The following is a 25237-nucleotide window of genomic DNA, read 5'->3' as shown; positions in this document are numbered from 1 at the left end:
AATGCTGCCTGCAGTCAGCAATGAAGAAGGGGGCAGGACAGGTGCTTAAGTACGGCGGTAGGGAATTTGAACACGTGCGAAAGGGACGAACTCGTGCTTTGACAAATGTTGTAAGGTATCCTAGCCTTTCAACAAGTTTTAAAGGTAGAACAGCAAAAACAAAAACCAAGAAATTAGAAAAATTAGAGCAGACCGCGCGAGAGCATGCTGAAGCAAATGCAGAGAATGAGTGTACCGGGTTTTTCCAAGGTGTTTAAGTATACTATATCTCTGTATACCCTTCGGATATACACTTAAGGCATGTTTATTGGCGTGCCCGAACGTCGTGTGACATGTGGATCTTTCATAGATTCCGATTCCAACTCGCCTCTGGCTTTATCAGCAACAATGTCTTTGTTAAGCAGTGGCATGCAGCAGCATTGTGTACTTTGAACACGTAACCATGCTCTGCCCCTCAGTGCACTATCCCTGAACTGGAGACGCGGCTACTGCTTGCATGTCAAGCACCAAACCATCGAAAGGGCACAGGAACAACGCACCGCTGTAACGCGCTAGCGTCTTCGGGCCATAATTTGACATTTCAAGACTGTGTTTCCCTTTCAGTGTCATTACTCTGTGCGACCATGTGCCAATGAATAACAATATCTGCTGGGATAGTTGCTTGCGATCCATATATATCAGCAGCGCAAACGCAGCTTACATAGCGGTTAGTGTTATTCAAGTATATTTCTTGCTTAGTAGCGCTCTGTCCTATCTGCATCTTTTTCCTGATTGTGTTCGCGCTGCTGATACATATGGATCGCAACCGACTAGCCCGGCAGATCGTGGTATTCAAGTACATTTCTGATTCAGCGCTGTGCCCTATCCGGAACATTTTTCTGATTGTGTTCGCGCTGCTGATACATATGGATCGCAACCAACTAGCTCGGCAGATCGTGCTATTTAGGTGCAATTATTGTTCTGTGCTCTTACCTATCTATATTTTTCATGATTTGGTTCGCGCTGCTAATACATACGCAAAAAATGGTTGTGCGGTCTCCTACACTGCGTGCATGTTTTCTTAATTTTTTTTCTTGTGCACTGCTCGAATTATTGGCAAACGTGGTACCACACAGATCCTGTTTTCTTTCGGGGTTTGCGGCGCAGGCACACCCTTTCGACGCCGACTTTGACGAAATTTATGGTCACTGAGGTCATTGTATAGGTGCTAATTGCGACTGAGAAGATTGGAATGAAACTGCTTATTTAACGTTGATCTTTTTCTGACACTAATTATTTAACACCATTCACCGTGAATCAAATTTCGCGTACCTGTTTTAGCGTAACTATCACTTGAGAATGAAAGAAGAAACACGTCACTGGACGCATTGCCTTTAGAGGCGCATGAGCTGGTGTCAGCCACTAGTGTTAATGCGGCATAGGCTGGTGGCGAAGAACGCATTTTCTGTCATCTGCGCGCAGGAGCGACAACAACAAGCCGCGAGCCAGGTGGTTGGCCCTGAAACAGATGACTCCACTCAAGCGGAGGCATCCGCCAAGGCCGGCGAACAGAAGGATGCTGGGTAAGCAGCAATTCATTATAGACATTGAGGAGGAAAAAAATGAGACGAAAGGCCGTGGCCCCACTTTTCCTGAAGCTGCCCCGCGACCTGAAGAGCTACGTCGTGTGGCTTGCCTCTCCGCTTCCGCTGACGGCAGCGACTAGTTCGTGTTGGCCGCCACACTGCCCCTTACCAATAATGACGCCGAAGCTGTTTGTCCAATGAAGTAGACGAGCGCATTATGAGCGAGAGTTCCATTACATTGATTGCAAGGAATCGGCTTTCAAAAGGGTATTTGATTTGCATTACCTCAGGCGCCACAGCGAACCACATATGCAAGGAGCAAAGGTTGGCAAAGCTTTGCAAAGAGAAAAACAGCATTGATTGTGAAAAATACCGAACGGTGCATAATAAATAATGTAACATCGGACACTTAGATTCAGATAAAGCCGATAATATGTGCGATGTGCACACGCAAAAAGTGCTGAACAGCTATGACACGAATAGACGGATGTCAGAAGTGTGCAAACAGACGCAAGCACATGTTACAAGCGGGCATGTTTGGAGAAAATTGATTATGTTGATAATAATAATAGAGTGGCCTTAGTTGTTACCTGCATGCCGCTGGCCGCATTTTAATACCAAAACACAACAGAGGAGAGCTTGCATACTAATAGATTTTCCAAGCAACAAATGTGAGGCTGCAGCGAAGCGGGGCCTCTCGACATACCACCACGGCAGCAACGGCAGCTTGACGCTAAGCGGCACACCACATGCCGGCACCACAGCATTGTAAGCTGGAGCAGCGCCTTCCCCGCCGAGAACGTCGGGGTTGGCAGCCGAATGCCGCACTAGTCGCAAGTTACACGCGTGGTGTCGCCTCAACGCGACCGCCTCCTGCACCGATCGAGAGATTATGCGGAGTCCGGTATTTGTCGCTGCAGCATCTCCTCTTTGTTAGTGCAGTGACACACGCGTTCGGCGTATTTTTGTACGTTGCTAGGACCGCAGGCGGATATATATATATATATATATATATATATATATATATATATGAGAGAAGCCAACAGCCACAGAAACCAAGGAGCACAGAGGATTTTTTTTTTAAATTCATTTATTTTTATTTTTTTTGTGTGGTGTTGATCAAGTAAGAATATTACTGAATATGTTGTCGCTTAAAGATAATTGATTAGAAAAGCAGAAGAAAAAACAACCACGTGCCACCGGTGGGATCCGAACACACGACCTCCGAATTACGCGTCCGGTGCTCTACCTCTGAGCTACGGCGACGGCTGTCAAACCTTCTGCTTTCGGGGGTATTTATGTTTACAAGTAACCTAACCTCTAGAGTGTTCATTAGCGCCACCCACGTTCGTAAGCGGCGGACGTGGAACGTCCTGAGTTACCGCTGGTGTGACGTAGAACGCCATCGAACGGCGAGGGTGGAAGCTGTGTAGGAACCCTCTTATGCTTCCTATGGCTTCAAGGTTGCCAGAACGGAGGCCCTCGCTAAGCAATTAAGCAAACAAGGGAAGGGGAATGAGGGGCTCGTTATAAATATGAGAGAAGCCAAGATCAGAGGTAGAGCACCGGACGCGTAATTCGGAGGTCGTGGGTTCGGATCCCACCGGCGGCATGTGGTTGTTTTTTCTTCTGCTTTTCTAATCAATTATCTTTAAGCGACAACATATTCAGTAATATTCTTACTTGATCAACACCACAAAAAAAATGAATTTAAAAAAAAATCCCCTGTGCTCCTTGGTTTCTGTGGCTGTTGGCTTCTCTCATATTTATAACGAGCCCCTCATTCCCCTTCCCTTGTTTGTTTAATTGCTTAGCGAGGGCCTCGGTTCTGGCAACCTTGAAGCCATAGGAAGCATAAGAGGGTTCCACACAGCTTCCACCCTCGCCGTTCGATGGCGTTCTACGTCACACCAGCGGTAACTCAGGACGTTCCACGTCCGCCGCTTACGAACGTGGGTGGCGCTGATGAACACTCTCAAGGTTAGGTTACTTGTAAACATAAATACCCCCGAAAGCAGAAGGTTTGACAGCCGTCGCCGTAGCTCAGAGGTAGAGCACCGGACGCGTAATTCGGAGGTCGTGGGTTCGGACCCCACCGGCGGCATGTGGTTGTTTTTTCTTCTGCTTTTCTAATCAATTATCTTTAAGCGACAACATATTCAGTAATATTCTTACTTGATCAACACCACACACAAAAAAATAAAATAAATGAATTAAAAAAATCCCCTGTGCTCCTTGGTTTCTGTGGCTGTTGGCTTCTCTCATATTTATAACGAGCCCCTCGTCCCCCTTCCCTTGTTTGCTTAATATATATATATATATATATATATATATATATATATATTCCACCCCCCCCACACACACACACACGCGCACGCGCACACGCACACGCGCGCACACGCGCGCACACACGCGCACACGCGCAAACGTGCACACACGCACACACGCACACACGCGCACACGCACGCACACGCACACGCACGCACACGCACGCACACACACGCGCACGCGCACGGACGGCGCGGAGAGAAAACATTTTTTCCACCGTAGTGCTCAAACTGTCTGGCCAAAGGCAATTCAAGCATGCATAGATTCGATCTAGATACTAACCAAAAGAAGTAGTGGATAATCGAGTCTTGATATAGAAAGTATGTGAGCAAGACCATATAGGTTTGCAGCGCGCATTTCAGCCCGGCGGTTTCTTCTAAAGCGCCACCGATAAGCACTGATTTTGGCTGACGTAAGTCGTGCTCAAGCCTTCAGGGAACACTTTTGCAGGGACGACCACTTGACCCTCCAGGTGTTTTTTGTTTTCCTGCGAAATTAATTACTCGCAACGCTCGCACTCAGTTGTTGCCGGATCGGCTCTAAATACAAAGTGTGAACAAAACTTTGCGGAGGCAGGGCTGCGCAGCGGTGCTATCATTTATAGCACCAAAGTTGTGGTTTGTGGCCCGCATCTGCTGGCCTCTTCAAGTGCTCTCTGCTAAATGATATTTCTATGTGTGCTCGTTCGCAAAGGATGCCGGTGCTGCCCTGAAAAAAATCTTGGGGGCTGAAATGTGCATTGCAAACAGTCTTTGCTAGTTTGTATTTGTGTTTTGTTGTTGTGCGGAGATCACTATTCTTTGCGTTGTTCCCGTGTAGGCAGCCAGATGCGACGGCGTAACTCTAAAATGAGGCCAGAGGCGGCGATATCAGCTTATACAGGTACTATGTGCGCTTTGCGACACATCCTGAAGCTGTACTCTCCAAGTACCTGAGGATTGCAGAAGCGTCAAAATTGTTTTGAGCTTCCCTGTTTGCTTTTCGGAGGTGAAAAATTGTGTGCTGCTGTTTTAATCTGGATCGCGAAACGAAAACAGTTCTGAGCGTGCTCGCTTTTCTAGAGCCTTACTATAACCGTTGAAGCCACTTTTACAAAGTGTTTCTGTACCTGGTGCTGTTCGGAAAGTTCCCGCACGACGTTTGTTGACGCTTGCACGTAGCGGCGCTTCGCCCAGCTGCAGTGATTTCGATCTCTGCTTTTGTCTCGCGCAGGTGTCGCGCGTTTTCCCGCACCCTTTCTATTTCGCGATAGAGACGCCTTGGAATATGTCGCACTAGCTGCCGCAAACAATCAGAGCCGAATGTTCTGCCCACAATACGAGCCACACCCGCGTCGTGTGGTTTCCATCTCACCTGCGATGCATGTGTGCAGAGAGGGCTTGCACCGTGACAGATGATACCGTGTATTTTAACGCCGCAGCACACAACATAACCCGAACTCAGTGCTTTTTCGCCTTTAGCAAAGCAGCAGATTCTCGTCTCAGTTGCACCAATGTGGAACCTGATGCTTCTCAGTGTTAGGAAAAAAGAGTAAATTTCACGGACGTTTAAATGAAGCCTGAGATAGCACAGCACACCGTTAGGCTTTTGCGGCTGCGCGAGCCGTACCAATTTCTTAATGGCGCCTCCTAAAGCACGTGAAGCTTGCTAAGAGGCAAGTCTCGTCCTCGCTCAACGTACACTCACAGCGCGCGTGCGCCAGTGGTAGCAGCGCCGCTGGGCGCACGTGTAGCCACTCCGGACACACGCGAGCTGACTGAGTGTTTTTGATAAGGAGTGAATATAATACACTTGAGCAACACAACAATACCGCACTTCTGCATTTCTGCAGCAGGGCCAGCCAGTATTTCTAAAGGACCGGAATACGGCCCTTTAGAGCAAGCATGTCAAAGGGAGTCTTTCTGAGCGCCTTGGCTACTTTTCTTGGCAGAAGTATTAGATCTTGCTCCGCGTTTTTCCAGCAGGTCATATACACTGTGCGTTACTAGTGAAACAGCACAGAGACTGGTCGCAATTTTCATCAGCTTATTCTGAGACTGTTAAATAGGGCGCCGCCAAGTTTCGGTTTTGCAATTCTACAGAAATGTCGTGCAGCCATGAAACCTTCACAATAGGTTTCAGAGCCCCTTTATGTGCTTGATTACCCGTTATAATTGTTGGCTACTGTTGCAGAAAAACTTGTTACGAGAGTTCAGAAGCTGCGTCCGTCGTGACGCTAAGAAAAGTTTCGAATAAGGAGATAATAAAGATAAAGCTGGTATTCCGTCTTTACCTTTGAAATGATGAGTTTAGAGCATCCTTTGTGATATATGTCCTACTTGTCATGAATGTGTGATCGTTTGTTTGATGAAGCCAGCACACTTTCTGTATTGTGTAATCCTTGTCCCTACACTGTTTTTTCATAACAAAAAAAAATATACCGGGTGTTTCACCTAAGACTTTCTGCAATTTTTAAAAATAAGCTATTTGAATTAGATGCCCGCTTTTTCTGGCATAGCATTGTCAGTGGTGTAGTACATCATAATGCAGCTAAGACGTGCTAACTAGCAGGCTTGTTAACCAATATTTAATAGTTAACTTTTAAACTATTATCGTTGGGCTCCCTAATTATTGAGAGGCATGTAGCCCACTGTATGTAATACTCATATCAGTTTTTAGAATTTCGAAAACGCGGTTATCCTCGGCGCTGTGGCCCGACAAATTTCGCCTACATCGCGCCAAAATACATGCGGTTTGAGAAGCTTGCAGGCAAAGCAACCTCTCCAGTGAATCTAACTCGTCGAAATAGCCAAAATTTGTTGGGCCACAGCGCCGAGGATAATCGTGCTCTCGAAATTCTAAAAACGGATATGGACATTACTTACGGTTTGCTACATGCTTCTCAATAATTAACGAGCCGAACGATAATAGTTTAAAAGTTAACTATTAAATATTGGTTAACAAGCCTGCTAGTTAGCACGTCTTAGTTGAATTATGATGTACTACACCACTGACAATGCTATGCCAGAAAAAGCGCGCATCTAATTCAAATAGCTTATTTTTAAAAATTGCAGAAAGTCTTAGGTGAAACACCCTGTATAATCCAACACGCTCTAGAATCCGAATGAGGTGAAAAAATTCAAGTGCTTTCGGAGTAACAGTCACCTTATTCTAGCGGTTTCTTGCAGGCCAACCGGGTCAGATGGAAAGAAGGAGGAGAAGCAGCAGGGAAGTCAGCCGCCACCGCGTGAGTGCCGTGGGGCTTCGCCATTCGTATTTGTCGTGCCACCGAATTGCACGGTACCTTGTTAATAATAACGGTATTGTTCGCGGCAACGTTACGCATGATTTTCGGAAGAAACATGGAAAATAGTACAGCTCGGAAATCGCGCATTCGTGACATCGATGGCGGCCATTTGAAGCAGGGACAGAAAATTATGAAGGATGTAGTCAAATGACCGCGCTGCTCATAGTGACTTCGAACCTACGTGTTACTAGTGTGCTCCGAAAGACATAACCGTGCTTGTATTTTTTTCCGTTTTAGTTAGCACTCTTGCGCTTTGTCTTTGCGTTCGGCACTGATATCGCAAGTTTCGTAGGAAATTGTAAACTGTAGGTTTTCCTGTCCCGAAGCCAGTCATGTCTGCTGCTTTATTTGAATTTGTGTTCTTTTAATGCCATTTGTTTCCAACTGTGTCATCTCTCGGGACAAATGGGGCCAACTCGTGATAACTTCAGGTTTGCGCTCGGAGTTGTTTGCCCTTCTACAGACCGACCGCCAATAGAACGGGGCGGTTACGTCGAGGTGACGGCTCGCGCTTTGGCTAGCGAAGGTTGGGAAGTTCAGGCTAGCAACTGTCGCTGGGTGCAGCTGTGAAAAGCACATCCAACTTCGTGACTTCCGGAATTCTTGTGAGAAAAGTTCGGACCACGCAGCGTCTCTTGTGTTATTCTGACGGCGCCTACTTGTCTGCAACTTTATTCGCATGCGCTATACTTGTGCACGCTTTGCAACCTTGTTTGAGCTGAAGAAAATAAGTATCAAAGATTAATAAGCTAAAGGAAAGGAAAAACGAAAACACAGTAGGTGATGATTACTCCTGCACTACCCTCGAAACGGTGGCTTAGAGCGTATATTTCATCAGAAGAGCGTTGGACCGTGGAGGGACGCCTTAAACGTTACTGGCAGAATGTCGTCTTCCACAGCGTCGTCGTAGCTTTTCTCCTGGGTTCGGTTTGCATTGCCTCCTGGCCCCATAGCTTTCAGGCGCTCTGCACTCTCCCGGCAGAGATGTGACGCAGGATTGTCTTTCGCACGGGGACGGCCTCGCAGCTGCGCTCGCCGCGTCTCTCTCGGGACAAGCAGGAGCGCAACGAGGGAGAAACGTGGGCACCGACGCGTGGCTACATCTGCATTTCAATGAGACAGCACTGCTGCGAGAACCGTGTTGGATTGCGCCATTAGAAAACATTTCCATGACGCCAATCCATGGGACGATTTACTGGAGCCACCAGGAGCTTACGTCACTGTTTTGCTAATCACATTTCGAATAGTAATTAGCTATTATTCTGTAACAGATATATCAGTAAGATCAATCAATTAGGTTATTAGATACGTGTGTTTAAATTTACTGCTTAGCTTGCTCTATTTGTTAAAGCAACTTAATAACTGATCAGTTCAATACTTTGAACCTAAATACGGCAGATTACTGGTATAATTAGCGATGATTCATTGGAATGGTTGGCAAAGAGGCTGCAACTTAGCCCAGTCACATGGGAACTCTCAATTGTGGTTGAGGCAATGAAACCCGAACTCAGCTCTCGTAGAGCAGTATTCCCTGCTCCTTACAGGAGGTCTTGACTTCGATCTCTACCGACTCAACAGAGCACATTTAGTAGGACTCTCAAATGGGATAGGACGCTCTCGTCGTCGCCCTTGCCCTTGAGTATGAAAGTAAGCAATTCGTGGATGAACATGTGAAGAGGAAAATTAGTGTTGTGAATAGTATTTCCACCATATTATCTGACATCAAGATTGCTAATGAATTTTAAGGAAGAATTTGTAAATACCTACGTTTTGTTTTGGCGTCGTGGTCAGCTATCATTTCGAGAGCATTTAAAGCGTAAAAGCTTTCCGTACCATTTCACAGACTGTCCACTATTGTCTTCACATGCGGAGGTTTATGTGCCTCCTTGAACGTGAAAATAACTTATCCCGCCTATTCTGCATATTTCATCTTCTATGTTAGCAGCCGCCGAGAGCTTTGGTGTAGCGTACTATGCACCGTGCACCTCAATACACGCAGGCGTTGCCTGCGTGCAACGTCTGCAAGTTGAGGCCCTCGACAGCATACGGCATCCTCTCCTCGAAAAACCCACTTGGTTTTTTTTTTCTAGAACACGGTTGCTACTACGTTTGTGCTCCAAGCACGCTCTTCCAGAAGCCTAGATGGTTGATTAATTATCAATGTAAGATCAGTGCGAATGTACCTTATGGTAGCGCCTCTCTTACGAAAGTATCTCCAAATTCCAACAAAGAGCTTCGGACGCGTCTAGCTGCATCTGGTCGTCGTTAGTCCTATTGCTTCCAGGAGCACTGAGTCAGACAGTGCAGCAGCTGGTTGCATTCATTCTGCCCAAAAGCTTTAAGCGGATATACAGCGGTGAGTGTCTGTATCGCAAGGGTGTGATATACGCATCAGAGGAAAGTGGCATCAATTGACTACAATATGAAGCAATGGTGAAGGTTTGACAGGAGAGTAAAGACTGCTACAAAAAATTCTGTTCTCTGTAAACATCCATTCTATAGCTTCTTTTTGTGATGTGGATGTTTTTTCGGCCGCAGTGGACGCATTTATTGCTAAGAAAGGTGTATTTAAAGATTTTTTTTCGCTATTCCAATAAAACTCGTGGCGTCTCCACCGAACAAAACTCCGTGATGCATGTTTGGACGAATGGCGGCGTAGCTTTGCCCCTGAGATCTGCGACCAAAAAACTGTTCATATCCACCGCAGTTTACATGGAAATAGGACCATGCAAACCACACCTATTTAATTTATCTTTGCCGCTTAGAGTTAATAAGAAGTACGTCTTCAGTGAAACTAGCTTAAGCTTCATTAGAATGCGCTGATCTATTGACGCAGCCAACTTCAGTTTGTGCTGAGGGTCCTCTTCAGTTGAGGAGAAACACCACGTGACATGAATGATATTCCGTTTGAATATAATTCTCCAAAGCAAACCACTGACAAGCCTTATTTTTTAATGTGTTTGACAAGAAGGCATTGCAACGCCACTTTCGTAAGTTGCTTAAACATTAATCAAATCAAATAAGCTTATTTTGCCACCTAGAAAGTTCCAGATGGAGGGGAGCTGCAAGAAAAAGCTGCCCATTGACAGCTTGACTGGCCCGCAGCACCTGCTAACATTGTCTTGCCGCGTAACCTATGCTGTACACGCATCGTCTATGATTACAAGCAGCTGGGTGGGGAGTAGCTACCGCAACAATTTCTTGCACTGAAAGCAATTACTATTTCCAGTGCCATGTTCAGAAGTAATATCACTGTTCTTCTGTTTAATATCGCTTTCAGGCCTGGACCTGAACACTTTCTTCTCGAAATTGACCATCGCGAAGTTCTTTGCTGCGACATGCAGAGAAGAGTCAGATAAAAGGTAAGCACGCCTCATTGTAGCCAAAATAGATTCCTACTCACACATACAGGGGCTTCACAGATGACTGCAGAGACGCACTTAAAGGGGCCACGACAGGGTCGTTCTTATTGGAGTTTTGTACATCAGCAGTTAATACAAGAGCCTCTGATTCAATTTCCAAAATTTGGGTGCCGAGGGTGCACTGTATATTCGAAAAAATGCGATCAAAATTGTGACCAGGAAACTCCTGCCACCAGCAACGACTGCCATATTGAATGCTCTTGTGACGTCACTAGGGAATACATTTAGCAACGTCGTCTGCTATCGTTGATGCAGTGCGGTCAGGGAGGTCTCTGATCCCCTGTACTTTCGCGGGTGATCACAGTACCAGCCGTCCCTCATATATGAGTGACTAGTGCCGCGAAAGCGATACAGTAACGTAGTTTTCAGGTAGGGTAACGTAGTTTTCAGTTTTCACACTAGGCCGATGCGACGCCGATCGACGGTCGGTGGGCCGGTTGGTATGCAGACGCCGTCGCTGACGCACCGGTCTGTCCCGCTGGAACCGACAACGACGTCAGCACGACCAAAGACCGCGTATCGTAGTAGTGTAAGGAGTAAGCTTCGGTGAACTTTTGCCAGATTCTTAAATTCCGGTGGATGGCAGACCGCCGGCCCCTTGCCCCTTTTGTGACGAGGCCTAGCGAGTCCGCAGGATTCGTGTGTGCGATTTCGACGATTGCGGAGAGTGAATTCCCAGCTCATAGCGCATGCATATAGTCGTCGAGCGTAGTTTTGGCTACAGTGACTTCAAAGCGACGGCTGCCTACATCGCACGACACGCGTACAATAAGGGAAAAGTACCGATGTGACCCGGTCTGGAGAGCATGTATGTCGAAGGTCGGCAGTCGGCAGCAGTCGACGGCGTGGTCTGTGGACAACAAATTTGTCTGTTTTCATTACTGCAAGTGGTGCCCAAACATATTTCCAGGTAAACCGGTTTAAAATGAAGTATTTGTGACATCGGAGGAAGCAGATACAATTAGCAAGAAGCGCCGTACGTACGCGAAGTGTTTCCCAAGCAGCATCGGCTCTTATTGCAGTGTTATGGTAGTGTGTAAACGAGTCAAACTACATTTTATAAGCAAGAGTAGATAATTTTTAAGATATGGAGAGCCTACCTTGCATCATGCCAAGCAAACTATCAGTACTAGCTGCTGTAAACAACCTCAGAACAGGGCTGCAGTATTCGTAATCGTCGCATTCCTGGCGGGCTTCGCGCATGCGGAGTAAATCCTAAATGATGCATTATTATCTTGAAGCACTCATTTAGGTGGGGGCGACTATTCGTCGGTGAGAGCAGTAAAACATTCGAGTCGTGCTGGCTTCTGCTAGCGGCTTGGCTCTGCAAAAGGGCTCTACGAGCCGAAAGAAATGTATTTTCGACTTACACGCACACATGCAGCGGGGAGGCAGTCGCATTTGGCACTTTTCTCTGCTCCTTTCGTGCCGCAAGATTACTCTAGTGCCACCTTGTGATAATTTGAGTTTATTTATCGAGCCGACGAATAGCGGGCAAGAACAGCCAGCGACAGATCGTCACGCTGTTTACGGCGCGCATCGGCGAAGGCATGCATGGCACGTGCCGTTTTTCACATACGGGAGCACTTCACTACTTCTAAGTATAAATAATAAAACAGGATAAAATTAACGGCGGCGCAACAAGGACACTAACAAGAAAGGGGACACCACATGCGCACACTACTAGCACTAGCGCACACTACTACCAGCACTAGCGCACAGACTACTAGCGCGCACTATTATGCGCACACTAGTGTGCGCATGTGGAGTCCCCTTTCTTGTTAGGGTCCTTGCTGCGCCGCCGTTTATTTAATCATGCACCAACTCGTCGCTCAGGCCATTCTTCTGAAATAAAGCAGGGCTGCAGGGATTTCTGTTCCCTCAATAATTAGAAAACAGGCGCCACGAGCAAGTCCGCTTACCCAAGGATCACTAAGCTCGCGTACTAAGCTGAAGGCTTCCGAAAAGGAAACACAAAAAATTCGCTTTATTTCGCTAAGCTGAAAGAAAAAAAAAGTTTTCGAGCAACCGTCCTCCACGGTGTGCGATCAAGCACCTCAACGCAGCGAACAGCGCGCAGCAGACGACTCTGGGTGGATATGCCCTTGTGACGTCAGCGATCAGAGGTTGCCAGACCGGCAAGCAGCTCGCAAGAGAACGAAGAAAAGTCGTTTGAAAAATATCTACCGCACAGGATCAAAAACAAGCGTATAAATTTGCACTTGCTCATCGAAGTGGTGAAGATTGCTAAATATGTTTGTCAGAAAAAAGAAAAACCTTGGTGGTGAACACTTTTATTGTTAGTGTTGAGGAGAGCAAAATTGTCCACGCCCACGCGCGAGACAGCGGCGGCAGGCATGCCAACTTTGGCGCCCTATGTCAACGGCAGCACTGCCTAGCGCGGGAGCCCTGCACAGGCGTTACTGCCACCAATGCTGCCTATTTCGCACGCGCTCTTCAAAACGCGGAGACGCTTCCGAAAGTAAGTGTACCGCAGAGAAATGTACATCATTAGCATTTTGCTGCAAGACGTCGAAATAATCTAATATTTGAATGTGTTGTCTAGCGGCGTATAGGTCGAGAATCACTCCTGAGTACATGCCTGCATATTAATCTCAATAAAGAATCTGAAATCTCGCCAGTTGAATTAAACATACCTAGGACTGCTGGGCCAGGGCCATCTGATCTGGATGCGTTACGTTGGCGTCGCTGCTCTGCACAGGTCTGCACAAAGCGGACTTCCTTACGGGATGGCATTGTTTGGGTCATCGACAAAGCAAAAAACACCAAATGACATGCAGCACCTTTTTCGGAGCCGAGTGGCAGCATTGCGAACTCGTTAAATCAGGAACTGCGTCGACGCTGTACTCTTCAGCCCCTTCAGTGGTGTACTTCTTGTTAAGTTGCAGCTGTAGTTAGTACGAATGCTTGAAACATGGTGCCAGGAAGCATGATACCGCATCCCAAGTCTCTGTCTCGTACTCAGTTTTGCCAGACTATTGCGGAGATGCCTGCCACGTGTGCTCTAATTGAAATTTAGACTAGCCTAGATAACTCTTCTTCCTGCTATATACGGCACAAAAAGAAAAGCAACTAGCGCGATGGCAATGTGCGCACACTCTTCTTACGACGGTTAGCGTGCCGACAATTTTTTTCTTCAGCAACCTTAGCCGAAACGCCCAAGTTCCCTAAACACCCTTTTTCGCCTCTTTTGTGCGCCATGACGTCTGTGCGTCATTCAAAACAAATAAAAAAAAATTATTGGTGATCAATTTGATTGATGCAGAGAACATTCGATATCATGTTTCTTTCACGCGGCAGTAAATTCCAGTTCTGATTCCTTTGCAATGCTGAGTGAAAGACAGTGAGTCTTTCACTCCCAATATATTACAATTCTGATTCGCATCGAATTTCAACTACGCAGCTAAACAAAATTTGTCACATTCATAGATCTTGGCGAGTTCCCCTACAGGTACCAGCACAGTGGCGCCGCGGTTAAGCAATGCGCCACAGCACTATCGGGTGGCTGTATTTCAAACTCACCCGTAGGGCCAGTGAGACACAGGTTCCTCTTCCCGAGCAGTGCTAAGAGTAGCTCACGCGAGAATTTTTGCGCAAATAGTTGTTCGGGAGGCTGTGTGTTTTGAACGAAGGCCTCCTATTGTGTGAGTCATTTTATTCTTAGTCATTCTCAGTTTTTGTTGAGTCGTTCTTCGTGCGGTGCCTCTCCCTCTTCATCCCAACAGCTGGAGAGAGGAAGGGCAAGATGGCACGAGGACGTTTGACAGGTTCCAGGCGGAGAGGCACAAACACCATAAACACCACCTTGCAGGTTGCGCCTTCATTGCCCTTCTAATGCTATGACATTAAAATTGGGTCGGGCACAACTTGCGCCTTAAGAGTGTGAGCTGATAGCGTTATTGGGTTAATGCCCACATAGGCAGGATTGGTCATTCTCTACATTCATAGATCCCTGGAAGTCCTCATACCACTCCTGGTGCAGTGGTGCAGCGGTTAAGCTATGCATGTGCCACTGCCCTTTGATGGCTGTTGTTGCCACCGGCGGGGCTTATAAGACACAAGTTACTCTTCTCCAGCAACCGCTCGCGGCCAATCATTAATTTTTCTACCACCTGCCATGGCGGGCATTTTTCTCACTATCCGATGAGCAGGTTGTGATGGCGTCACAAGGTAACGTGACGTAGGAGGCCTACCTTGGTTGCTTCTCTGGAGAACTTTTCGCTGATTTTACTGCGCTTGCAGTAAGGCCTCCACCCTGCCGAATAGCTACTGTCTGTCTGTCTGGTCCCTCCGCAACCTGTAATATCCAGGTTGCGGACGGACCTAACTTGGGAGATGGGCCCAGGGAACGGTCACGCGTCTAGTTTTCGGATGAAGGCCAATGAGACGCACCGAGATCAAGCCTGATTGGCCCAATATCTTCGGCGTTGGACGTGGTTTGTCTGCTGTGCTGAGTACGCCCTCGCGATTTCCAGCGCACTGATATTGACGGCAGAGAGTGAGAGTCTGGGAGACAAAGTAAAGACTGTGCTTATGAAAAGCGTTTCTGGGCCCCATTGCAGCTGGTTCTTTACTGCGGTGGAGTTCTGTGACAACGTCGGGCAGCGTCTTTGGCACCCCTTCGAAACCCTGGCTCTTTGGAGTGTTGCAAAAGCGCTGTGGACACTGAGATAATTGCAGAATTCTTGTCTTGTACCAAGGCCGGCTTGAAAATACTGTTTTCAGTCATTTCCATTATCTCTTTCGGAAACAGCTCGTTGCGAATTGAAGCGTGAACAAATGAACAAATTCGAACTTTTTTCGAGCGATAAACTTTCAAGCAATGAAAATGCTGAAATCCGTGGTCGTCGTTGTTCAACTCTTAGGGGGCGCCAGACTGAGCAGAAAGGAGTAAAAGGGGAGTAAGCTCTCCTCAAGCGCACTGTCTTCTATAAGGGCGAGTGCGCTAGATGGCAACGTACTCCCTTTTTACCCCCATGTAGGTGCACTCCTGTTTAGAGTGTAGACACGCAGTGGTAAGTAGTTATGCACCACAAGATACCGTGTGTTGCAAGTGGAATTTTTACACTGTAAAAAAAGAAAAACACCTTTAAAGGCGTTTCTAGGTGTCTATAACTCGCAACCTTGCACCCGGCCCAGAAGGAGTCTTGTGTTTCATACATCTTTCACGCGGGATGTTTCGAGAAAGAACCAGCCCGAAAATGAATAAACGTGACCCAAAGGTGTGAAGGGAAACACAGGCTATTACCGCCGAGCCACAGGCATTTTAGCGCTTCTTACACCCTTTTACCCTTCGGGAAAAATGCTTGCAGTGGGTTCGTAATTTCTTTCCACTTTTATTACTTTTCTCAGGCGGTCGTTAAATTTATATTGCCTACATAGGGTAGTATGCTGGTATTACTAGAGCCCTTCATAACAGCAGACAGGCTGTGTGCACCTACGAAAAACATTTATTGACAGACAAATCACAAAACTGCAGAAATGTGGGAAAGTTTTATTATTAGAACAAAACACATCCATAAACAAAGCACACGGAGCTTCTCCAATGAATTCCCTACTGCCATCCAAATAACACTAAAAATTTCAAGGAAAGAACTGCACCACACCTGCTTTTATTGGTGTTATGGTGCTGCATGAAAAGATCCCATTGCATTTACTCTACCTGCTAATTTTTTCAGAGCAAACAGAATAAAAAATTCATGCTTATGCAGCATTATAAACCAGTTTTAGGAAATCTTGGACTGTAATACTAACTCCCTGGAATAAGTGTCCAGATGCATAATAGCTTCTGTGCAATCTTAAGGTAGCTTATGCTAAACATCCATATTCCTTACATTATGGCAGTTGTGGAGTGAACCGCATTGGTGAGCCTGCTGAGTAGTCATCCTCCCACGACGAACAGGTTTTCAACCACCTCAGGATTTTCTTCGGAGAAAGGCATACATGGTGCGAGTCTGCATTTCACACAAAAAACAGAAAAACATTTCCCATCAGTTTATACTGCACAATGATCCTTATAACAATCCAACATACTGCTCATTAACGATGTGTTTTATTAGTAATGCTAACGCTAACAGAAAGAATAAAACCTGCCCATGTGGTGAGCAAGCACCAGCTGTTACTCCATGAACCATTTCAAAGAGGCCGTTGTGGTTTTAGAGAAAACAGCTCTAAACGGCATTATATAAGCAATGTTTTAGCTAAAAAGCTACTTGTTAAGAAATGGAATGAGGGTGGTCAGGCCATGGAGTTAATGCTGCACGAACTGTTACAAGCTAGTGCGAACCACTGGCTTTGCTGGGGAATAAACTCACTATAAATGCTACAAAACACCACGACAACAAAGGCGAAAATAGCGCGCATCAAAATACTTTAAAATAAGACCAACAACAAGCCAGGTGTAACAATCACTGTGACAGCAGTAAACATAGTGCCTGTGTGAAAGTCAGAGATACAGCCCCTTCTATGGCATTTGCAGGCTGCAACGTACCTCAAAGCATGCATTCATTATTATACCAAGTATGAAGCATCTGTACAGGCAGCCAACGGTGCCAAGTTAACTTATCTCCCATGTCTACAGCCAGTAAACTCAAAAATCCACCAAGAAAAATTTGCACGAGGTCACTAAACTACTTCATGGAAAGCAGCCGGGTCAGTTTCTCCATGATTCATGGCAAAACCGCGCAGGGTAACAGGACACAGACAAGAAGACACAGATACAGCCCTAACAACGGAAGAATTAATTGCTTTGCTCACAATAAATAAAGATAGCGTCATCCAAAATACAGAGAAGGAAATCCATGGAACTGTCATGTTCTCGCATCTGTCGTGATTATTTATCCATATCATCAATTTCTTTTTTCATTAGCCTTATTTATGATGTGCTTACGTAGGTTGGAACAATTCTTATGTATGATGTATGTCCGATATATCTCACGCATTAGCTGTCGATTACATTTCTTCAGAATTTTACATCGGCGAAAGACTGGGATGCATATCCTGTCGCAGTGTTGCCAACATGTTCCAGTTGACAAATGTTGACGCGCTAACCTTATTTCCCAACATATGATGCTGCGCATGATAGACGGACTGTCGCGTGCTGTGGATTCGTCTCTTTGCTTTCTCTTGCACCAGGCTGTCTTTAAAGCATCTTGGTTCGGCGCGTTGTATACTAAGTTCACACCAGGCCGCCCGACCATTTTCTTTAGCGCGTGGCTGGCACCATGCACATATGACATGACAGCTAACTTCCAGTCTTCTTTCTGAAGCCTCGTTGGGCTAGATCGGCAAACTTCTTTCATAACCTTGAAGCCAAGGCTGCAGATGAGGTCATCTGGGAAACCAGCTTCTGGTATCCGTGTCGTTTGGGCCTCGACGCTTTTCTGCTGATGGTCATTACAAGATCTGTTTAGGAAATTTTTCAGTGCGCCTGTGGCAACATCCTTTTTTCGACCGTGGGACGTAACATCGGCACATATGCGCCTCTGCCATTTACACATACCTCGGCACCAATAGAGGTGGCTCAATCACACTCGCACTCACGGCCACTCGCACTCACATCCGCTCATTCACACTCACACTCATGTTCACTCACACTCACAACCACTCACTCACATTCCCACTCATGACCACTCGCACTTACAACCACTCACTCGCATTCACACTCATGACTACTCGCACTCAGAGCCACTCACTCACACTCGCACTCATGTCCACTCACACTCGCAACCAATCAATCGCACTCGCACTCATGTCCACTCACACTCACAACCACTCACTCACACTCGCACTCATGACCACTCACACTCACAACCACTCACTCACACTCATGACCACTCGCACTCACAACCACTCACTCACATCCACAACCACTCACACTGATGTCCGCTCACTCTCAGTCATGTTCAATCACTCTTTCCTTGTTTGCTAACAACGGAGGGGGGGGGGGGAGATTTACTGCCGCAGCCGACTGCCCTGAGTCGCAAAGATGGGGTGCTGAGCCGCCCAGGCTTTGTCGGGCTATTTGTCCAATTTCCACAGTTTCACTGCTCGATGGAAGTGGCCACTCATTACGCATTTTCCATGCACTGAATGGTACGCACGTGCGCTCCCGGGTTTGCTGCTGAGACGATGAGTGCCTGTTCAGCGTCAGCTAAAATGCTTAGACAAGTTTTTGAACGGTGTCCATAAGCGTGCGCCTATGGAAACATGGCCCATGAGAATGGGCCATGTTTCAGCGCAGTGCCCCCACCCCAACACCCAATCTTCTCTCACCTAGGGCCCTTACGGCGAGAACGGAGCGCAAAAGTGAGGAATGATTATAGAGCATTTATTTCCATGTGATGTAGTTTCAAAATATAGAAGGTATTATTCAGCAGAAGTTTTTATTTTAATCTAACATCTGCAGAGGAATATATGGTACAGAGAGGATAAGCCGCTGGTTCCTTCACACTCAAAATGTGAACGAAGGGAGGGGAAGTGCTCAGGGTGCTTGCCAGCGTTTCCACAAGAGGTCTTGTCTTCATCCTGACTAAGACCGTCCTCTTGCTGAAACGTTCGCAAGCACACTGAGGCTTTCGGCTTCCGTGTTAACCATGTGAGTACCGGCAGAGGAAGGCATGTCACTGCGTCGCTGAAGTATCAATGTAACATCGCGCTACCAGAGTAATTTCCATTCTCTCTAGACCCCAGTAAATGTGACAGATTTGTTTTTTGTTACTGTCACAGCAAAAAAGAACCTGAAAAGCTTGCCTCAAAATTACCCGGCCAGTAAACAGTTCTTAGAACGCAACATTATGGGTCTTCAGACAGTAAGAAACCTGATTGGCCATAGCACTGCACTGTAAACAATGACGGAACAGGTCCGACAAAGTAAATGTATGAGGCAGACTTGGCGATTAGGGGGCTTAGGCGATTGAGGGGGGCGCACCTCCCTCCCTTGTGCGAGCGCCTATGACGGTGTCTAAGTAAAATAATGAGTTGGTCTTGACAATAGTCTTGGATGGTGTCTAATTACCAATATTTGGTCTTGCTTCACAATGACGTTCCGTTACTCTGCATGAACACATTGGAGTCAAGTGGCAACTATGAATACTTTTCGCGGCATGCAAAATGGAGCGTGTTTTTCAAACGATCGAGTGATTTCCTCACTTAAAGGAAAATGGCTGGAATGGGCCGCAAGTAGTGGACTTCCACGCGTAATAGCGATGCTAGGGGGAGTTGTCATTAGCAATCCATTTACAAAACCTCCTAAGCTATTATGTCTGACCGACAGTGGACATGTTTGCAGTGCAGAACGTTTTCTGGATTGAACATAATCCCTGTCTGAAGGAAGTTTTACAAACCAGCGCGATGTATTTGAGGCGAGTGCGTGCGGAGACCACGTGCGCATCCGCGTGGTGATAGGGGGCGCTTACATTTCACCTGATTATTCTTCAACGTCGTTCGCGGAAGAATGCGCGTGCAGGTAACTTGTGAGCCATTTTGTAGCGCGCGCCCTTCCGAAACTAAAGGACTTTACTGGGAAAAAAGCGCTATCCAGAAGTTCTCAGATGAAATCGTAGTATCCGGTTCAAAGGATACCTCATGCTGTCCAGATATCAGTGTGGGTAGGATTGCTGAAATCGATGCGTGCAAACAGAAGCTAATCCACTTACTTCACTGAAAACACGAAAAATAAACAAAATCGCATTTCACGAGCACATTTCGATTTCACTCTCCCAGTGACAAAGCTTAGGCGCCAGCTAGGTCAGGTTTTCGCGTCGGTCCGGCCCAATCAACAAATTACGGCCAGAGCAGAGCTCTGCAATGCACACACCTGGGCACAGAAAAAACCTAAGAGTCCACTGCAGCACTCGAGATCCCATCTTACGGTAGTTATTGCCAAGAAGCGGACAGTCGTTGTTTCAGCAGTAAGCATCGTAACTCTTGTGTATATGAGATCGAGCCGTGCGGGGAGTGTGGCAAGATACACCTGTCCATGATTTTAAGGACTGTCAATGCGAAATTTGATAAAGGATCCCACAAAACTTGTAGCGGCTCATTGCATCCGCGAAGGGTCTGCGCCCGTGCCAATGGTGAACTACAAATGCAACGAAAGATTACCGTCCCTGTGCCGGCGGAATCCTTTGCTTCGGTTGTCCAAAGACACGAGCATGATGCCTTATGCTGCCTCGAGCGCCCTCAGTAGTAAATATTTGCTTTCCTCAGCTGTCAGTGACATGAAGATAGCTAAGCGGGTATCGTCTTCGCGAAACATACGCGACTGACTTCGCTGTCGCGTCCGCCCACCACTCACATCCACTCATTGCCACTCACGTCCACTCACAACCACTCTCAACCACTCACAACCACTCACAACCACTCTCAACCACTCACTGCCACTCATTACCACTCATGTCCACTCACAACCACTCATTGCCACTCACGTCCACTCACAACCACTCATTGCCACTCATGTCCACTCACATCTACTCATCAAACATGTCCACTCACCTCTACTCACGCTCACGTCCACTCACTAGCACTCACACTCATCTCCACTTACACTCACACTCATGGCCACCCATGCTGACATCCACTCACTCGCACTCGCACTCACCTCTACTCAAACTCACAACCACTCACTCGCACTCACACTCACGTCGACTCACACTCACGACCACTCACTCGCACTCACACTCACAGGCGTGAGTGTGAGTGTGAGTGAGGCGATATGAGTGGACTCATGAGTGAGTGTGCCGACCTATGCATTTACAGTCATATATCGAGAAGCTGAAGCTGTACCTCCAATGGCATTTCTTTGGTCCACTCAACAAAGTTGGCAAGGACTTCGGAGAAGGTCTTAAATATGTCAACAGTGTCGTTGTGTTGCTCTTGGTTATGAAGCTTGTGGATTACTAGGAAGTCGTCCACAAATCAGGTCGTTATCAAATTTTTGTCACACAAAGCTTCTTTTAGTTGACTATCTTGACAGTCTAGCAGAAGGTCAATGAGAATTGGTGCAACGCAGCAACCGCTGCATAATCCTTGGCAATGTATGTACTGACCATTAAACTTTACATAGGTAGAACGGCAATAGATCGTTAGCAACTCGAGGAATCTATCCGCGTTAATTCTGCATTGGTTCTGGAATCGTACTCCTCCCATAGAATCAATGCCTTCTCTTACCGTCTCAAAGGTGATATGGGGTGTCGTGTACTGTAAGTCCTTGATGACAATGGAGACGACACTCCTTCTGGACAGCTGTTCGAGAGAAATGCGCACACTTCTGGCTTATTTACCAGAAAAGAGTCTTCCACAGTGAGGAAGGAGAGCAATTCTTGAAGATACTGCCCTAAAAGTTGATGCCACGACCTTTGTTCAGAGACAATTACTCTGAGGCCAATAATCCTTACGTGTTTTTGCCATAAGCCTGCCGTAGTATGGTCAAGTTGTTGGCTTCACACAAGTTTTTTGGCTTCGTTCTTCATTGTTTGGCGCTTGACCTATTATCAGCATGCGAATGTTCTTTGCGATGGCTCCATTTGCTTTTTCGCAGAAAGTAGCTGAACTTACTATGCAACGCGCAAAGCAAAGTTGCATCGAAGACAGCCCAGCGTAAGACGAAGCACAGAGACAAATTTTCAGCATGCGACAGTGGCTTAGTTTAGAACATCCCTCTGTCTTGCGGAGCTTCATATTTTGGGAAATTAGAGGAATGGAATATGCCGGAAACGCAGACAGGATAAGGCAGCAAGCTAGCAAGACACGTGTCGGACTGTGAGTGCATTCAACACTTTCGACTATGTAAGATTCCAATGAAATACTATCGATAGCTCTTGCTAGAGATATATGAGACGTGCATCATAAGTCAGAACTGTTCAACCTACATAAGCACATTATTACTAAAGTTAAAGAAAAAGAAATTAACTATCTGGGTAAACAATTACAAGATATTCGACAAAATTACGATTCCATGACTTTCCTTCTTTGTATTTTGGAAGATGCTGCCTGTATTTATTGCGAGTAAAGCAATAAATTCGTCAGTTGTTAGCTAGCGCTGTATCTGTCTTCTTGTCTGTGTTCTGATACCCGGCGCGCTGTTTTGTTGACTACAGTATTATCACATATCCTCATGAGATGAACTCTAGATCTGGAAAATGACCTCAAAGGGGTTCCAAACTGATGTTTCCTTTCTGCACCCACCCTTGAAAAAATACACATAAAAGTGCAATTCGGAGATCACAACTGCTAGCTGTGGCATCGCAATGTCCACAGAAAACAAGTCAGGTGAATTTTTTACACTCCAACGGGTTCGCTTTCCTTTCTTTGAGGCATACATGTACCATGTAGTTAACAAAAGTGCAAACAAGCTGAATAGAATGATTGATTTTGCAAACATAACTACTGTATAATGGTATTAACAAAGGTCCACATTCATCTTTAGTACAGATCTGCATTTCATCCGTCATTACATATGAAATGTGAAAATACCCAGCAGCAAAATGAATACATAAACATTTCCTAGAAATTTACGAAATGTACGCACAGTGATACCATTCCAGTGGCTCAACCGAGTACGCTGCTCTGGAGGAGCAGTATCCATCATCATCATCATCATCAGCCTGACTACACCCATTGCAGGGCAAAGGCCTCTCGCATGTCTCTCCAATTAACCTTGTCCTTTGTCAGTTGCCGCCACTGTATCCCCGCAAACTTCTTAATCTCATCCGCCCACCTAACTTTCTGCCGTCCCGTGCTACGTTTGCTTTCTCTTGGAATCCACTCCGTTACCCTTAAGGACCAGCGGTTATCTTGCCTTCGCATTACATGCCCTGCGCAAGCCTATTTCTTCCTCTTGATTTCAACTAAGATGTCATTAACCTGCGTTTGTTCCCTCACCCACTCCGCCCTCTTCCGATCTGTTAACGTTACACCTATCATTTTCCTTTCCATAGCTCGCTGCGTTGTTCTTAACTTAAGCGGAACCCTCTTTGTTAGCCCCCACGTTTCTGCCCCATAGGTGAGTACCTGTAGGATACAGCTGTTGTATACTTTTCTCTTCAGGGTTATTGGTAAGCTTCCATTCATGATCTGACAGAACCTGCCATATGCGCTCCACCCCATTCTTACTATTCTAGTGATTTCCCTCTCATGATACGGATGTGCGGTCACTACCTTCCCTAAGTAGACATATTCTCGTACTACTTCCAGCACCTGGCTACCAATTGCGAACTGCTGTTCCCTTGCTAGGCTGTTGAACATTACTTTGGTTTTCTGCATGTTAATTATTAGCCCAACTGTTCTGCTCTGCCTGTCTAACTGATTGATCATGCTTTCCAGTTCTTGTCCTGAGTGGCTTAGCAAGGCAATGCCATCAGCAAATCGCAAATTACTCAGGTCTTCTTCATTAACTCTTATTCCCAACTGTTCCCATTCCAGTCCCCGGAATACCTCCTGTAAGCAGGCAGTGAAGAGCATTGGCGAGATCGTGTCTCCTTGCCAGACACCTTTCAGTATTGGAATTTTATTGCTGACTTTATAGAGAACTATAGTAGCTGTGCAGTCGTTATAAATATCTTCCAATATTTTCACATAACACTCTTCCACGCCCTGATTCCGCAATGCCTGCATGACAGCTCAGGTTTCCACAAAGTCAAATGCTTCAAATCAATGAAAGCTACATATAGGGGTTGGTTATATTCGGCGCATTTCTCTATCACCTGATTGATAGTGTGAATGTGATCTATTGTCGAGTATCCTTTACGAAAGCCTGCCTGATCATTTGGGTGACTAAAGTCCAAGGTTGTCCTGACTCTATTAGCGATTACCTTAGTAAATACCTTGTAGGCGATGGACAATAAGCTGACCGGTCTGTAATTCTTCAAGTCCTTGACGTCTCCTTTCTTATGAATTAAGATAATGTTAGCATTCTTCCAAGCTTATGGTACTCTCGAGGTCACAAGGCATTGCGTATACAGGGTGGCTAGTTTTTGTAGCACAATCTCTCCTCCGTTCTTCAACAAATCTGCTGTTACCTGATCCTCACCAGCTGCTTTCCCTGTTTGCATTGCTCCCAAGGCTTTCTTTACTTTCTCCTTCGTCACTGGCGGGATGTCCCATTGCTGTGCTCGACTGCCTCCCTCAGTACCTTGATGATTACATTTGCTACTGTATAGATTACTGTATAGGCTGTATATAGGCTGTATAGGCTGTATACAGTACTGTATAGGCTCAGTGGTTATGGTGCTCGGCTGCTGACCCGAAAGACGCGGGTTGGATCCCGGCCGCGGCGGTTAAATTTCTTTGGAGGAGAAATTCTAGAGGCCAGTGTACTGTTCGATGTCAGTGCACGTTAAAGAACCCCAGGTGGTCGAAATTTCCGGAGCCCTCCACTACGGCGTCTCTCATAGCCTTAGTCGCTTTGGGACGTTAAACCCCATAAACCAACCAACCTTCGGCTAATTCAACTATCTTATCCATATTGCTGATGACATTGCCCTGTTCGTCTTTTAGCGCATACATCTGGTTTTTACCTATGCACAGTTTTCTCCTCACTGATTTTAGGCTACCTTCGTTCCTTAGAGCATGCTCGATTATCTCCATGTTAAACTTTCTTATGTCAGCTACCTTAC

The 25237-nt window shown here is 46.3% G+C and overlaps 1 protein-coding gene across 1 annotated transcript in view; it reads left to right on the top strand.

Annotated features, from left to right (window-relative positions):
• The first annotated feature begins 1410 nt into the window (after window positions 1–1410).
• LOC149354713 (uncharacterized) overlaps window positions 1411–25237 on the top strand; it is a 49019-nt gene continuing 25192 nt past the window's right edge. Inside the window, exons 1-3 of the mRNA XM_089576026.1 lie at window positions 1411–1562; window positions 7061–7119; window positions 10460–10541. Coding sequence (XP_089432152.1) covers window positions 1411–1562; window positions 7061–7119; window positions 10460–10541 — 293 coding nt within the window. The remainder of the gene's footprint in view (window positions 1563–7060; window positions 7120–10459; window positions 10542–25237) is intronic.

This window comes from Amblyomma mixtum, chromosome 3 (genome assembly GCF_055824585.1).
Source record: "Amblyomma mixtum isolate Tamu chromosome 3, ASM5582458v1, whole genome shotgun sequence".
Lineage (NCBI taxonomy): Eukaryota > Metazoa > Arthropoda > Arachnida > Ixodida > Ixodidae > Amblyomma > Amblyomma mixtum.
The sequence above is the reverse complement of the archived record's forward strand: the minus strand, read 5'-3'. Positions and strand labels throughout refer to the sequence as shown.